The following is a 17,119-nucleotide window of genomic DNA, read 5'->3' on the forward strand; positions in this document are numbered from 1 at the left end:
TCAGAATACAGAAGGCACATTCTGCAGCCCTGCAGTAGCAAGCTTGCAAGACCTGTAACCAAAATGTGCCAACATCTTCAGGTGACCCCAGAATCAATACTGTCAAATTGAAAAAGCATTTTAGATGTATTACACTAGAACTTCCAAGAGTAGGTTATGAGATAATTAAGGCAGTATTAATACCAGATCACTATACTGGGATGCTGAAGGGAAATGAAAGCAAGAAGGAGTGAAAGACTGAAGAGAAGTTACAGAACAGTAATAAAAATTTCAAGAGTTAAATCTTGAAAATGATAGAAAATATTTAATCAGCATTAGAAATCTTATTGAATTGAGTGGGTCACAATGACAGACCAATGTGCTTTCATTTGTAATAATCAAAACTAATCCTGTTTTGTGATGGTCAAACAATGGAAAAATTGGTTTCAAACTGTTCCAATTTGCAAAGTCATTAAACATATCAGACAAAGAAACAAATATTAAAAACGAAACCACATCAGGTGCATCTTCCATTTTAAGCCCTCAGTGCCAACATCACTAGCTCACAGGTTGAGAATAAATGGTTACAATTAGCATAAAGACCTCTTCTGTGTCCCAAATAGTTTACCTCAATCACAACTTCAGAATAGTACTTCTATAAAATTCTTCCATTTACCACGACAACCATTTTGTGGTTTCTGTGACTGATTATGCCAAATTTGTTCCATTAAGACCTGAACAGAAAAAGGTGTAATGCTACCACTCTGTGTTCTCTTGGTATTGAATAGACATTGCCAATGCTTAAGATTTAAGTGATGCTTACAGCCAGATAAAACTTGCATCATATTAGTGAAGCTTCATTCAGATATGAAAGACAAAATCTTTTAATATAGAATCAAATTACAAAAATCTACATTTTTTTAAAACTGAAAGCTTACCCAAGATGCTATTAGGCTTTTCGGTATCTTTGGTCAACTGAAGTGCAGAGATACTGTCCAACACTGGTTTTACAAGAAACTGATGTGGTTGCAGACAAGTCAATTCATTATGCTTCTCTAAAGTAGGAAGGACGATAGCAAGGTTGCTCTTTACCCTTTAGGGAATAAAGTACAAATGAAAACTACAATAGACAAGATATAGTAATAAATAACTGCAATATTAACGAAAAGCTAATTTATTTAGCTCATCAAATGTAATGGCAAACTTACTTAAGAAGGTCATGCTACAGAAACCACCCCGTAACAGTACCAATCAAACTTTACAGTTGGGAACACTCAATTCTCAATGCCAAAGTTCATAGTCTGGAATAATTTTGTTTTATTATTATACTTTGTACATTAAAAGGAATGGACTGCTCTGAAAAATACAGTCCAAAGGGTAATGAAAAGTGCATTATCAAGTGTTCAAACATTGCTAGAAATGCAACTACCGGCTATTAGATTTAAAAATTAAAAACATATTCATAATATCAGCACCAGCACTGAATGTAGAAAGAAAATATTTTATTAAAGGCAAAGAGGCTAACCTGGGTTGATCTGTCATGTTCATAAAGTTAAGCACCTCAAGGGGATTACAACATTTCTGGATTTTTACTGATCTAAATCATACAAACATATGAACAAGGAACAACAATAGATCACCTGGACCTTCGAAACTGCTCTGCCGTTCAGTAAGATCATGGCTGATTGGATTTTAACCTCAACTCTATATTCCTGGATATTGCTGATAATATTTCATCCACTTGGAAATCAAGAATCTCTCTACCAGTGCTTTAAAAATAAAATTTCTTCATCCACGCCTTTTGAGAAGCATTCCAAAGACTCTCAACTCTCAGAGAAAAAAAACTGTTTCCTCATTTTTGAGAGTATCAGGCAGGAACTTTCAAAAGCTGATTGGGGGCGAATGTTCACAGGTGAAGGGATGGCTGGAAAACAGAAAGACTCAAAAATGAGATGAGAGTCCAGAGACAATATGTTCCTGGTAGGGTGAAAGGCAAAACTGGTAGGTGTAGGGAATGCTGGAGGACAAGAGAAATTTAGGTTTTAGTCAAGAAAAGGGACGCAGATCTCAGGTACAGGCAGCAGAGATTGAGTGAATCCTTAGAAGAGCGAAATCAGAAGAGCAAAAAGGGGACATGAGATAGCTTTGGCAAATAGGGTTAAGGAGAATCCAAAGGTATTTTATAAATACATAAAAGACAAAAGGGTAACTAGGGAGAGAATAGGGACCCTCAACAATCAGCCTGAATATGGAACTGCAAGAGATGGGGAGATACTAAACGAGTATTTTGCTTCAGTGTTTAACGTGGAGAAGAACATGGAAAATACAGAATGTGGGAAAATAGATGGTGACATCTTTAAAAATGTCCATATTACAGAGGAGGAAGTGCTCGATGCCTTAAAACACAAAGGTGGATAAATCCCCAGGACCTGATCAGGTGCAGCTTAGAATTCTGCAGGAAGCTAGGGAAGTGATTGCTGGGCCCCTTGTTCAGATATGTGTATCACTGATAGTCACAGGTGAGATTAGATTAGATTCCTTACAGTGTGGAAACAGGCCCTTTGGCCCAACGGGTCCACACCGACCCTCCAAACAGTAACCCACCCAGACCCATTTTCTTCTGACTAATGCACCTAACACTATGGGCAATTTAGTATGGCCAATTCACCTGACCAGTACATCTTTGGACTGTGGGAGGAAAACGGAGCACCCGGAGGAAACCCACACAGACATGGGAAGAATGTGCAAACTCCACACAGACAGTCACTCGAGGCTGGAATTGAACCTGGGACCCTGGTGCTGTGAGGCAGCAGTGCTAACCACTGAGCCACCATGCCGCCGTGAGGGTCCAGAAGACTGGAGGTCAACTAACGTGGTACCATTATTTAAGAAAGGTGGTAAGGAAAAGCCAGGGAACTATAGACTGGTAAGCCTGACATCAGTGGTGGCAAGTTGTTGGAGGAAATCCTGAGGGACAGGATTCATACGTATATTTGGAAAGGCAAGGACTGATTAGGGATAGTCAACATGGCTTTGCACTTGGAAAATCATGTCTCACTAACATGATTGAAATCTTTTTGTAGTAATAACAAACAGGATTGATGTGGGCATGTAATCTATAAGGACTGCAATAAAGCATTCCAGGTATTCGTCCAGTAAATCTTTTCTGAACTGCGTTTTATACATTAACATCTTCTCATATATGCAGTGACCAGTATTGTACACAGCACTCCAATTCCCTGGATAATTGAAGCATAACCTCCTTACTCTTGCATTTAATTCCTATCACAATAAACATAACATTCTATTAACTTTCCCAATTACTTATTGTACCTGCATACTAACGTTCTGTGAATCATGTATTACTAACCAGATCTTTCTCTGCATCCCAGAGCTCTGCAACCACTCACCATTTAGATAACATGTTTTTAAAAAAATTCTTTCTGCCAAAATGGACAAGTTCACTTTCCAGTGTAATGCTCTATTGCCAGGACTTTGCCCACTTACTTAATCTATCTACAGTCCTTTGTAAGCTCCTTCACAACTTCACTTACCTATTTGTGTCATCTGCAAATTTAGCTACCAAAACTTTGATCCGTTCATCCAAATCATTTTTATAAATTGTAAAAAGAGTTAAGGCCCCAACACTGACCCCCATGGTATATCATTTGTGACAAACTCTGCAAGATGGAGGCAGAGTTGGATTCCGCAGTCAGAACTCATCCGCTCTGTTCATTTCTCTTTATTTCCTCCTTTCGTATTTTTTTCCCTTCTTTCTTCTTACCTCCTGCCCTTGAGACTCGAGTGAAGTCGTAGCAGATCCAGGCATCAGCGTGACTCCTAGCCTCAAGAACCTCGAAGCGAAACTTGCACAGACTCCCGGCCTCGAGGCAGAGCCAGCACGGACTGAAGATCTAGAGCTCTTGTGGACTGGGTTGGAAGGACTTATTCTGAAATTTTTATTTCTTTACTTTTCTCACTTTTTACTAGGAATTTAAGATTAGATTCTATACAGTATGGAAGCAGGCCCCTCAGCCCAACAAGTCCACACTGACCCTCTGAAGAGCAACCCACCTGACCCTATATTTACCCTTGACTAATGCACCTAACACTATGGGCAATTTAGCATGGCCATTACACCTGACCTGCACATCTTTGGATTGTGGGAGGAAACCCACGCAGACAGTTGAGAATGTGCAAACTCCACACAGACAGTTGCCCGAGGCGGGAATCGAACCCGGATGCCTGGTGTTGTGAGGCAGCAGCGCTAACCACCGAGCCACCGGCCACCATGCCACCCCAGTATTTATTAATCTGTATCTAGGTACATTTGTACTAAGATGTCCTAAGTGGCAACTTGCCAACTTTTCACTGTAGTCACATGAGTGCATGTGACAATAAAACTAATTCTAATTCTAGCCTGAAAATGTATTCCTTCTTTGTTTGTTGTTAGCCAGCCAAACTTCTATCCATGTCATATGTTACAGCCTATGTCATGAATACCCTATTTTCACAATACCCTTTGATGCGCACCTTCTCAAATGCATTCTGGAAAGTTAATGCAATTCATCTACTGATTCCCTTTTATTTACAATATAACTTACTTCTTCAAAGAGCTAAATCAAATACCAGGAATCATTCATTTTATATTCATTAAAACATTATTTCTATAACAATGGATAAATCATCAATAATTACACAATGATAGTATCATCTAAATGAAAATCATGCTATGACAGCAAGTAAGAATTTTATAAAATGATGGTATAATCTTCAATTAAAAGTTCCTATTTACATATTACATGTATATTTTATTAATGGTTTAAATTTTGATTCTTAGAATTTTACTCACACTCAAAGAATTGCACTTGGTTATCACCTTGAACTAGCAGCAATTAAGTATTGGAAGACTAACTCAAGTAATAATAGCTAGAAATTACATGAGTGCTTTTGATGAAGTAAAACATAGCAGTTGCTTCACAGAAGTAACCAAAGAATACATGCAGGCATCAGAAAAAATGAGGTAAAGTTTAATGTTTCTTACAGAGTGGTGCCTTAGGTTTCTTGTGGTGCAATAGTAGCATTCCTGCCTCTGAGCCATGAGACCTGCATTCAAGACCCACCTTCTCCAGAGGTACATCAGTGCATCTCTGAACTGGTTGGTTAACTAAATTTCTAAAGAGTGGTAGCTTCCCTCATGGTCTAATGTTTGGGATCTTGCCATTTCACCACCATGATCCTAGTTCGATTCCCAGTAAGGGAATTTATGTTGGGGCCTGTTGTGGTGCAGTGGTAGTATCCTTAGCTCTGAGCTAGCAGATCTGGGTTCAGGTTCCACCTGCTTGAATCGTGTGTAGTAAAATTTTCTAATCAATCTGTTCAGATATCTAAAGGAAGAAAATTCCAGAGTTTACAACCTAAACAAATGAAAACATGACTGCCAATGATGGAATAAAAGAAGTCAGGAATGCACTAAAGTCCAAAAATTAAAGATGGAGAGTTTGTGAAGGGTTGTATAACTGAAGGAGGTAATAGTTATAAAGATGCTCTTAACATTGAAAGAAAGCTGGACTGAAAAGGCAATTAACACAGGAAAGCATCTGCAAAGCTAATGTACTGTAGACTTTTTTAGTTACCTTTCATTTAGGTCACAGGCCACCTGTAAATGAAACAAGCAATGCATTAGAAATATTGGCATAATAAATTTTACAGTTATTTCTATGCCTTTATTACATAGAAAGACCTCAATCCTTCAAAACTCAGTTTCTGGTTCTCTGATCTCTGCAGAGATCAACTTTGTAGTCCTCTCAAGCCTGCTTTCCAAAGCTGGCACACTTCCTTGGTTCCTCCAAGACCAAAATTTAACACAGAATTCAAGGTACAACCTGGCCGGAGCACTATACAACTCAGCACAACTGCCTCAGTCTTCAAATTGATTGTTTTCATTATCAGATTTCAGCAGTTAGTAAATGTAATCAGAATTGAATCTACTCTTGTACTTTCAGCACTGTTTTTCTAGATAATTCAATAGCAGTGTTAAACAGCTTTTCAACATACATGGAATGTTAGTTAATTATGCGGAGTTTCATCTGCCACGTTTCTGTCCACTTGCAATTATTTTATTTCTACTGTAACTCCACAGTAATTTTCTTAAACTCTTTGGCAGCCATCCTACCACAGCCCCATGACTTTTCCATTTTTAATATCATTCACAAATACACAAAAATTATGAAACCAGGTTATTAAAGATCAGAGACAATCGAGGCTGAATTAAAGTCATAAGTTATGGGTTGGGTAGGTGGCATTGGCGGGGAGGGGTGGGAGCTGTTCACAGAAGATTGATTGCAGTCATAATTTTATTGTATTATGGAGCAGTGGAGCAGGCTCAAAAATACTCTTGCTCCGAAGCCCAGCATTCTTGGATGCTTATTCTTCATGACTTCCTCGCTCTATGTATAATGCTCAAGCTACACCGTGCCTTTCTTGCAACAGGCCCTGTTGTTACCTTTAACAACTGCTTGAAAAGATCACTTGCCATGTGTTTGCTGATTTCAACAAAGTGCCGAAGTCCTCCTGAAGGTCTATTACTATAACTCCAATATTAACGACTACAACTCACCCTCAATACTAGATTAAAATTCTGTACGAATAGCCTGATTTGCATCGATTAGGAACTCAATGTAGGAAAATGGCAGTGTTTCTCGACTTGCAAGAGGAAAATCCAGCCATATACACAATACATTCACCACTCCACCCACATCAACTTTCTCGACCATTCATAAAAAGAACAAAAAAGTTCATCAAACATGATGTATGTTTAACAAATTCATTCTGACTTTCTTTTATTAGCCCAGATATTTCTGAATATTAATAAAAAAAAGTTTCAGATTGTTGACTCTAAAACTTTACAAGTTGATTGTAAGCTAGATTGCTTGCCACATCCCCATTTCCTTTAAACAAATGCATAACATGTGCAATCCTCCATTCCTCTTGTATCACCCGGATATTGGAAGGAGACTGGAAAACAGTGGCACAGCCGCTACAACTTTAAGCCTTAGAATTCCCTAGAATGCATCATGTGTACCAGGCAACGTTTCTACATTAAGAAGTCCTAAATTTTTAAATTCATCTTTTTACTTCTCTCTAATACAATATGACTACTATCTCCAATTTTACTGCAACATTACATCTGCCTTCATTGAGGAGATGCTGCCAAAGTACATAAGTAGTACCTTATCTGCATTATCTGCTCCACAAGATGATCTCAGAGAATCATACAGCACAGAAACAGATCCTTTGGTCCAACCTGTCCATGCTAACCAAGTTTCCCAAACTAAACTAGTCCCATTTGCCTTCATAGGCCCATATCCCTCTAAACCTTTCCTATTCATGTACCTATCCAAATGTCTATTAAAAGTTGTAGCTTCCTCTTGCAGCTCATTTCATATATAAACCATCCTGTGTGAAAATATTGTCTTTCATGTCCCTTTTAAATCTTTCTCCTTAAAATACTCCCCTCGTTTTGAATTCACCCACTCCAGCATAAAGATCTTTGCTATTTACCATCCCAATGGCCCTCATGATTTTATAACCTTAAAAAGGTCAACCCTCAACTTCTTACACTCCAGTGAAAAAAGTCCCAGCCTATCCGAGCTACCCTTATAACTCAAACCTTCCAATCCTGGCAATATCTCAATGAATTTTTTTTCAGAACCCTCTCCAATTTAATAATGTCCATCCAATAACTGGGCAACCAAAACTCCAAATGTGGCTCACCAATGTCCTGTACAACCTCTACTTGACATACCAGTTCCTATATTCTGTAGTCTAAAGCAACTAAGGCAAGCGTACTAAACTAAACGCCTTCTTCACTACCCTGCCTGCATGTCCTACAACTTTCGAAGGACAATGTACCTGAATCTCTAGGTTTCTCTATTTGATAACACCACCCAGGGCCATACCATTAACTGCATAGGTCCTGCCCTTGTTTGTTTTACCAAAATGCAATACCTCATATTTATCCAAATTAAACTATCTGCCATTCCTCAGCCCATTGGCCTAATTGATCAAAATCCCTTCCTAATCTTAGGTAACCTTCTTCACCGTCCAGTATACCATCAATTTTGGTGTCATCCACAAAATTACCAATCATACCTCCTAAATTCTCATCCAAATAGTTTAAATAAATTACAAACAAAAGTGGACCAATCCCTATGGAACATGACTGAACACAGGTATCCGATCCAAAAAACAATACTCCACTACCACTCTGTCCCCTACCGTCAAGTCAATTTTGTATCTAATTGGGAAGTTCTCCCTGAATCCCATGTGATCTGACTTTACTAATTAGTCTACCATGCAAAACCTTGTCAAAGGCTTTACTAAAGAACATGTAGACATCATCCACCACTCTGCCCTCAGTCATCCTTTTGGTTACACCCTCAAAAACTCAATTAAGTTTGTGAGACACGATTTCCCACACACAAAGGTCTTTGGTGACCTTTAAGCGGCAATTGGATAGGTACATGGATGGGTGCTTAAGCTAGGACAAATGTTTGGCACAACATCGTGGGCCGAAGGGCCTGTTCTGTGCTGTATTGTTCTATGTTCTATGTTCAAAGCCATATTGACTATCCCTAATCAGACCTTGCCTCTCTAAACGCATGTAAATCCTATCTCTCAGAATCCCCACTAACAACTTATCTACCACTAATGATAGACTCACAGGTCTACAGTTCCTAGGCTTCTCCTTACAGCCTTCCTTTCTGTCCCTCTTTTGTCCCAATCTTTTTCTGACTACACTTCAAATATTTCTGTTTTTATACAAGATGTTCAGAGTTGCTTTTATGTAAGCCATCAATCGAATTTCATAAGTGAGGTTTTAGAAGAAATCATTCACATTCAAGACCAGTGATAAGTCAGATTAACAGCTATGATAAACCTTCCAATTTTCCTAACTTAATGAACCAGGAGCAATCATTCCAACAAGCACGACTGTTCAATACATCAAATTGAGTGGAATGAACCAAGTCAGACACTTTCTTTTCTATGATTTGATATAGTCAAGAACCACAGTCTTATATAATGTTGCCACAGTTGCCATGCAGTGAGTGTGCTGAGAAAGGCCATGAACTTGTTGCAATAAGTCAACCCACATTAGCTAATTATGCCAGGAGGACTAACTAAAGCAAGTGTTGCTAAACGTGAGGATTTACTTAGTGATTGAAATTAATGACCGAACATCTAAACAAAACAAAACCTTATCCTTTTTTGGTGTAACTGAAACTTAGCAGCACTGTTTTTACTCAAACCAAATCCCATGATTTTCCCAACTCCATCTGTAACTTTCTTGTAAGTCCCACTGACAAGTCAATAACATCAGCAGTTATTAAAAATACATCAGCTTTGCCAGATGTTTACCTCCCAAGTTTCCATATCTGTGTTTCAAAAGTGAATAGATATAATTTCTTATGAACAGTTGGCTGCATACTGATTTTGTTACTGGATGAGTAGAGTAATTTAAAAATTAATCATGCAGAGACACGAGCCGCTAACCAATTATCAAATTCACACAATGAGCCAGTAAGATGACTTACCTTCAGAAAATTCACAGGGTTACATTCGTTTACTAATTTTTCACATTCCTTCAGGTACTCCTCAATTGTTTTCTTCTGTGTTCGTTTTCTTTCCAGTCGAGCTTTACGCTCACGCTCTTTCCACTCTTTCTTCTTCTCAATTTCATCTATCAACTGCCTTTTCTTCAATTCCACTTTCTCCAAAATCCTATCGATCTTAGTTATAATAATTTCTTTGTCATAGTCTAAAACGTACTAGATAAACAGATAAACATCAGCTTGTGCCAATCATTGGATTATAGTTTCTGCATAATATAGTAAAAATTGTAAAACATTTCACCACCAAGTATCCAACAGTCAATTCTGAAAAATTACTGAATTTCCACTGTGATTTTAGCATTTCACATTGAGATGAGCACTAGGGTTTGGTCCAATCTGTCTAACGATAAGGAAGAAATTAACCACTTGGACTATGGAACTTTAGGAGAAGAATATTCACTTAACAACCAACACTTCTTACCTCCAAATCTGATGGGTTGTCTGCAATTTCAACCTTTAGTCTGTTATTCAGCTGCCTCAGTTCTCTCAGGTTATTGAAGTATTCAAGCTGTGAAAAGTGCACATGCATGTTTCGGTTTTGCAGGTACAATATTAAAGTCATTTTCCAAACTTAAATTAGCTAGTAACAATATGAAAATTTTGTAATACTGCTCTTCCACTCGGTAGCACATCACATAGCAAACTGTACACTTATTGAGAATGTCATTGACTGGTACTATTATCTCTCGATTAAAGAAACTGTTACATTTAAAAAGCTCTTTTCACAACTAATGGACATCTCAAAGTGCTATACAGCTGATAAAGTCACTGTTACAATGCAGAAAACATGGAAGCAAAATTGCTCCCACAAATGTGATAATGGTCAGATTATCTACTTTTTTGATTACTGGATAACAATTGGCCAGAACAGCCGGGTAATTCACTGTTTTTCCTCCAAAATAGAACAAGATCATTTACATCCACCTCAACAGGATGATGGGGCCTTAGTTTAATGGCTCATTTGAAAGATAGCACTTCTGACACCCTCCGTACTACATTGAAATGTCTACCTTGATCTTGATGTTCAAGTCCTGGGTTGAAACGTCTACCCAGAACACTTTTATGACTCAGTGGCAAGAGTGCAATGAACTGAGCATAGCTGGTAAAGACTTCAATGTGTGAAGTACCAGGTGTTATCAACTGAACTTGGGTCAAGAGTGTGGTGCTTATGCCCGAAACTTCGATTCTCCTGCTCTTTGAATGGTGCCTGACCTGCTGTGCTTTTCCAGCACCACACTCTCGACTCTGATCTTCAGCATCTGCAGTCCTCTCTTTTCCTCTCAACTGAATTTGGGATGAGGATTAGACCATTTAGCCCCTTGAGTTATATAGATCATGACTATACTGCACCTTTACTCCATTTACTTACTTAGGTTGCATAAACCTTTATATTCAACAAAAATCTATTAACTTCAGATTTGAAGTTTTTAATTGACAATTTTTTAAAAAGTTTTTTTATAGATCGGAGAGAGTTCCAGATTTCCACTACCCTGTGGAAGATAACCAAGACCAGAGGAAAGTCAATTAAAGAAGTTAACATGTCTGTGAAGGTGCAAGACGAGGACATGGTTCTCAATGAATACTGTATATTCCACAAAAAAATTATTGAAAAGCAATAGAAATAGCACATATTGAGATACAAACAGAGAGGAAGCATAAGCGGAAAACCATCAGACCCAGATAAAATGTATCATCCAAGGTTAGTAAGGAATTCAAACTAACAGAGGCTACAAATAGCAGAGGCTCTGATCATAATTTTCCAATGCCCTCTGGTTACAACTACGGTCCCAGAAGAGTGGAACATAAATGTTTAAAAATTGATGAATGGCCAGTAATTAGTTGGGTGTCCAGTCAGTGGTGGGCATGTTACTGTAAAAGTTCTGAGAAAAAATGTAAATCATAGCTTAGAGAAGCACAATCTAAATTCGAACATTCAGCACAGATCTGCTGAGGGAAAGTTGTGGTCTGACTAGTTTGATTGAAATTTTTGAGTAAGCAACAGGAAGAGCTGATGAGGGTATTTTTAAAGTTGTGTACCTGGAATCTGGCAAGGCTTTTGACCAGGACTCGTGCAGTAAACTGATCATAAATACTTATCAATGAATGAAGACTTAAGTATAGGGGGTATTGATTAAAAAAAAATCTGTAAATTACAGCAAAATTGATTGATAGGAAAATTGGAAAAAAACAAAAAACTGTACATAAAATGAATAGTTCTACCATTACATCCTTGCTCTTGTATTCAATAGCTTGCCCAATGCAGGAAAGAATCCAATACTTCTTCTTTATATGTATCTATTCTACTATTTCCAGAGACCTATGGACATACACTCCAAAGTCTCTTACTCCCGCTACTCCCCTCAGTACCCTTGCTTTGTTTGCATAACCTCCACAGATGCATAACCTTGTGCTTCTCTGGATCAAATTTCATTTGCCACTTTGCCAGCCACTCAATCAAACCATTGATATCATCTTGCATACAACAGCCATCCTCTTCACTATCAACTACCCAGCCAACTTGTGCATGGTTTGCAAATTCCCAATTGTGCCGTCTACAGTTAAGTCTAAATCATTAATATATATGACCAATAGCAAGGGAGCTAACACTGACCCTATAGAACACCTGTGGAAAACAATTTTCATTCACAAAAATAGCCATCAACCATTACCATTTAATAAACCAAAAAAACTGTGGATGCTGGAAATCTAAACAAAAACAGAAATTGATGACTATTCACCTTTGTTTCTATCGCCAAACCAATTTTGGATCCAACTGGTTACAATCCACTGTATCCTTTGCACTTTAATTTTTCTGATCAGACTGTCATGACAGACCTTATAAACTGCATTACTAAAACAGCTCTGATGAAGGGTCATCTAAACTCAAAACGTTAGCTTGCTTTCGCTCCATGGATACTGCCTGGTCTTCTGTGATCTCCAGCGTTTATTGTATCCACTGTAGTACCTTCAATTTTCCTTGTTACTTATTCAAAAAATTCAATAAAGTTAATGACATTGCCTAACTTACTGCAAAAAGATAATACTCACTACTCTGATCAATCTATGCCTTCCCAAGTAACACTTAATCCTTTCTCTCAATATTCGCCAATCATCAAAGTCAGACTGACCAGTCTACAATGATTTAGCTTATCTCTTGCACCTTTTTTGGATAGCGGTACACCGTGCACAGACTTCTAATTCTCTGGGAGCTCACTTATATCGAATTAGGTTTGGAAAATGACTCTCAGAGCATCTGCTATTTCTTCCCTGCTTTCCTTGAACAGCATAGGATACAACTCATCCAGCCCTGGCGATTTATCCACCTTCAAGCAGGTCGATCCCGCCAGTATTTCCCATCTGATTATGCTTATTTACTCCTTCACATACCTCCTCTTTAACTGGAATGTCTGCAGCAAACCCTCTTTCTTATGAAGACAGAGGGGAAAAAAAAAGACTCATTCAGAGGATGTGAGCAGCACTTACCATATACATCACTGAGAGGCCCAACCCTTTTCTTAGTAATCCTGTTACTCTTAATTTACTGAAAACACTTTTGGATTTTCCTTTATTTTCCAAGCCAAATTTTTAAAAATTATTCTCTCTTTGCTTTTCTAATTTTCTTTTTCACTTCATCCCTATACTTTCTATACTCTGAGTTTTCTGAAGTTTACTTTTTTAGAGGCTCTTTTTTTTTGCTTCAGTTTAAATTGTTAGCTTCTGGATAACCAAGGTAATCTAGATTTGGTGCAATTACTCTCTCTCTTTGTGGGGTCACACCTACATTACATCTTTTGTATCTTGCTTTTAAACATGTCCCATTGATTTGTTATGTCCTCAAGTTGATGCAAACAGCATTCCCTATAAATTTATTTTGCACTTGTATGTTTAAAAATAAAATAATATCTAGAATGGCATAATTATGGAATTTCTTGATAAGTGGAAAATGTTTATTTGATGACTTCTGATTTGGACTTGAAACATTGCACTTGCTGCATTTAAAGACCTGTGGATTGTAGGAGAAAGGATATACTTCCACATGAGAACTAACGTTCAGTATACGAATACATGGAGAAAGTGGACTCTTTTTTAAAATTCCATCATGGGACAGCATTTATTTCCCAGAGGGACATTGCTGTGCGTCTGGAGTCATACATAGACCAGGTAAAGGTAGCAGTTTCCTTCCTTAAAGAACATTAGTGAACCAGATAGGTTTTTCCAACAATAGACAAAGCATTCATGGTCATCGTTTTTAACTCTTAATTCCTGTTTTATTTAAAAAGTGAATTCAGATTGCACCATCTGCCTTGAGGGAATTCAAACACAGGTCCCCAGAACATTACCTGGGTCTCTGGACTAACAGTCCAGTGACAATGCCTTTGGGCCATTGTAATATATGCTTAAAATATGGAAGCCTAAGTGGTCTCCAAATCAACTGATAAAGAACCTATTCGCAGCCCAATTCAATTTATTTTTCCTGGATCCCAGCACTCATTAGCCCTTCTCAGATTTGTCTGCAATAATTGCAGACAAGTCTGTCTGTTTCCAAGCCAGATCCAATATCAATTGCCTGGTGGTCATCTATAGAGCTTGCTTTGATATCATTCAGATCTCTTGCTCTCTTTGGTCAGTAAAAATAACAAGTAGTCTGACAAGTCAGCCTCCTTTAATCTGAATGAATCCTTGAAAAAAAATTCTAGGATTCAGATCTGTGCCTCAAAGTAGAATTAAGAATTTTTATAGATGAATCTTGTCTAAAATAGGGGGCCTTTGCATATTTTGGCTCCTCTTGCAAAGGCTTCAGGGGCAGTTGTGTCCACATTGTCAAGAGCATTTAGCTCTGCTACGAATGTAGACGCAAGCTGATTTGGTGTCTGACCAGTTTAAGACAGCATCTTTATCAATTTGGGTTCAGACAAGATTTACAAGGATGTTGCCAAGAGGATTTGAGTTAAAGGGAGAGGTTGAATAGGCTAGGGCTGTTTTCCCTGGAGCGTCGGATGCTGAGGGGTGACTTTATAGAGGTTTATAAAATCATGAGGGACATGGATAGGATAAATAGACAATGTCTTTTCCCTGGGATGGGGGCATCCATAACTAGACGGCCTAGGTTTAGGGTGAGAGGGGAAAGATATAAAAAGGACCTCAAGGGGCAACTTCTTCACGCAGAGGGTGGTGCATGTATGCAATGAGTTTCCAGAGGAAGTGGTGGAGGGTAGTACAATTGCAACATTTAAAAGGCAGCCGGATGGGTATATGAATAGGAAGGGTTTGGAGGGATATGGGCCGGGTGGTGTCAGGTGGGACTAGATTGGGTTGGGATATCTGGTCGGCATGGACAAGTTGGACCGAAGGGTCTGTTTCCATGCTGTACATCTCTATGACCTCTGAGGTCTATACATAGTAGCAGCAGAAGCCATTCATCCGCACACTAATGGATGTGTGTGGAGCTTTCCAGCAGCTGTGTAGCTTAGAGAAAACATTGATGTAATCAGCCCATTTTTGCCAGATCATCTCTCAGCTTTGTGAAGGTTACCTATACTCTACTTTTACTCCTGTTCTAACTTTGTCCTCTTCCATAATGACGCTAAAGCTAACTATCATGATCATCACCTCCAAAATGGTCAACACTTCCACCTCATCATCTTGCCCGGCTCATTTCCTAAGACTAAATCTCGAACTGCTTCCTCTCTCATTGGACTGGTTACAAAGTTACAAAGACAGTAAAAAAAAAATTGTCCTCAGTGGTTTTCACACTATTCATATGTTAGTTCATATCTGGATAGTTTAAGACCCGAACAATTGTTGCCAAATTCTTTTGCACCTAGAAATTTACCTACACATTTGCTCCTTTAACTCCCTCCCACTGTTCTGGGGTCTATAGTAAACACCAATGAATGTGGATGATCCATTTTTGTTTCTGAGCTCAACTCATATATCCTCAGTCCAGATAAGGTCAAATATTCTGTACCTCCTTTAGTTGATTAATCTCCTCTCAGCTATGATTATTATTTTTTAAATAATAATACTACACCCAATTTGTTTTCACTCCTTTCTTTATCCTTGTTTCATAGCTCTATATCCAGAGCTGCCATACTTGAACCTCTTTAAGCAAGGTTTCATTTAGGTTTGGGAGGATATGGAAGTATTTCAGTTGTATAAAATTATGAGGGACACAGGTAGAGAGCATATAAGAACACATATCTATTAGCAATTAAATCAACAGCCAGAAGTTTTAGATGTACAATAACAGGTGAAAGAAACATAGCAGCAGGAATAGACCCTTCAGCCCCTCAGGCCTGTTCGACCAAGGATTAGAGGAATGTGGAGGATGTGGAAGTCTCTGACTGAGAGAGTACCAAGGAAATAAACATGATTTGGAGATGCTGGTGTTGGACAGGGGTGTACAAAGTTAAAAATCATACAACAACAGGTTTATTTGGAAGCACTAGCTTTCAGAGCGCCGCTCCTTACTCCACAACCACCTGATGAAGGAGCAGTACTCCGAAAGCTAGTGCTTCCAATTAAACCTGTTGGACTATAACATGGTGTTGGGTGATTTTTAACAACCTTCATCAATTTTAAAAATACTTGTATGTCCAGGTGACATATCCTAATTTACAGGGCATGCACCAAGAGCTAAAATGTAGAATTTGAATGGCCACTTTTTCAACCGTAAACATCCACATGGTGGTCTAACTGCAATCTTAAGGTCCCACCTTGTTTTGGATAGCGCCATTCGAGGGAGGGAGATAAAGGCTAAGATAAGAGAAGCCGGGGGGGGGTGTTCCCTTTCACCCAACCCCTTACCTTCTCCTCCTGGTAGATCATATCGACCAGGTTGACGGCGTGGAAGACCCCCCGGTGATCCTCGGAGACGCACTGGCCGCACGCCAGCTGCTTGCAGACCTTGCAGAAGAGCTGCAGCTTCCTGTGCGGGTGCCGCTGGCAGAGCTCGCGCTCGCCGCCGGGGGCCCGCGTGCCGCCCGCCATCGGCTCCAACGGCTCCGGCTCGCGCCCGCCTCCGCCTCCAACCGCCAGCTGCTGCTGCTGCTGCTGCGAGCGGAAAAGTTTCACCACCTCGGCCAAGGTGGTGTTGCCCGGCATGTTGACGGCTCCCTCGGCGATGAAGTTGCTCTTCCTGCAGAGGGGACACTCCAGCTGACTGTTCTTCCAGATGTTGTTGCTGCTGCCGCCGTAGTCCAGGCCGTACGAGAAGGATTTGGTGACACACTCCAGGATGCATTTCTTGCAGAAATTGTGCGAGCAGACGGGCAGGGTGGTGGGGTTTTCAAACACCGACAGGCAAACCGCACAGGTCAGGCTGGCCTCCATTTGCAGCTTTCAAACAACAACAGACAGAGACAAAAAAAAAACCCAAGTCTCCTCCCACCCTCCCCCCGCCTCGTATCTCTCTCCCTCTCACATACTCTACCGGTCCGTCGTCCAGGCTTTCTTCTTCTCGCCTG

The 17,119-nt window shown here is 39.4% G+C and overlaps 1 protein-coding gene across 2 annotated transcripts in view; it reads right to left on the reverse strand.

The window, feature by feature from the left end:
• The window catches only part of LOC122554085 (uncharacterized), a 33,642-nt gene extending 16,525 nt beyond the window's left edge, over window positions 1-17,117 (reverse strand). For both annotated transcript variants that reach the window (XM_043698549.2, XM_043698541.2), the window contains exons 1-5: window positions 16,461-17,117; window positions 10,075-10,161; window positions 9,576-9,809; window positions 5,616-5,638; window positions 918-1,072 (exon numbers count right to left, since the gene is read on the reverse strand). In XM_043698549.2, coding sequence (XP_043554484.2) covers window positions 918-1,072; window positions 5,616-5,638; window positions 9,576-9,809; window positions 10,075-10,161; window positions 16,461-16,985 — 1,024 coding nt within the window. In that variant the 5' untranslated portion in view covers window positions 16,986-17,117. The remainder of the gene's footprint in view (window positions 1-917; window positions 1,073-5,615; window positions 5,639-9,575; window positions 9,810-10,074; window positions 10,162-16,460) is intronic.
• Between the last annotated feature and the right edge of the window lie 2 nt (window positions 17,118-17,119).

The sequence above is a fragment of the Chiloscyllium plagiosum genome, unplaced genomic scaffold (assembly GCF_037043375.1).
Source record: "Chiloscyllium plagiosum isolate Xiang-an unplaced genomic scaffold, Cpla_swu_hap1 HiC_scaffold_1, whole genome shotgun sequence".
Lineage (NCBI taxonomy): Eukaryota > Metazoa > Chordata > Chondrichthyes > Orectolobiformes > Hemiscylliidae > Chiloscyllium > Chiloscyllium plagiosum.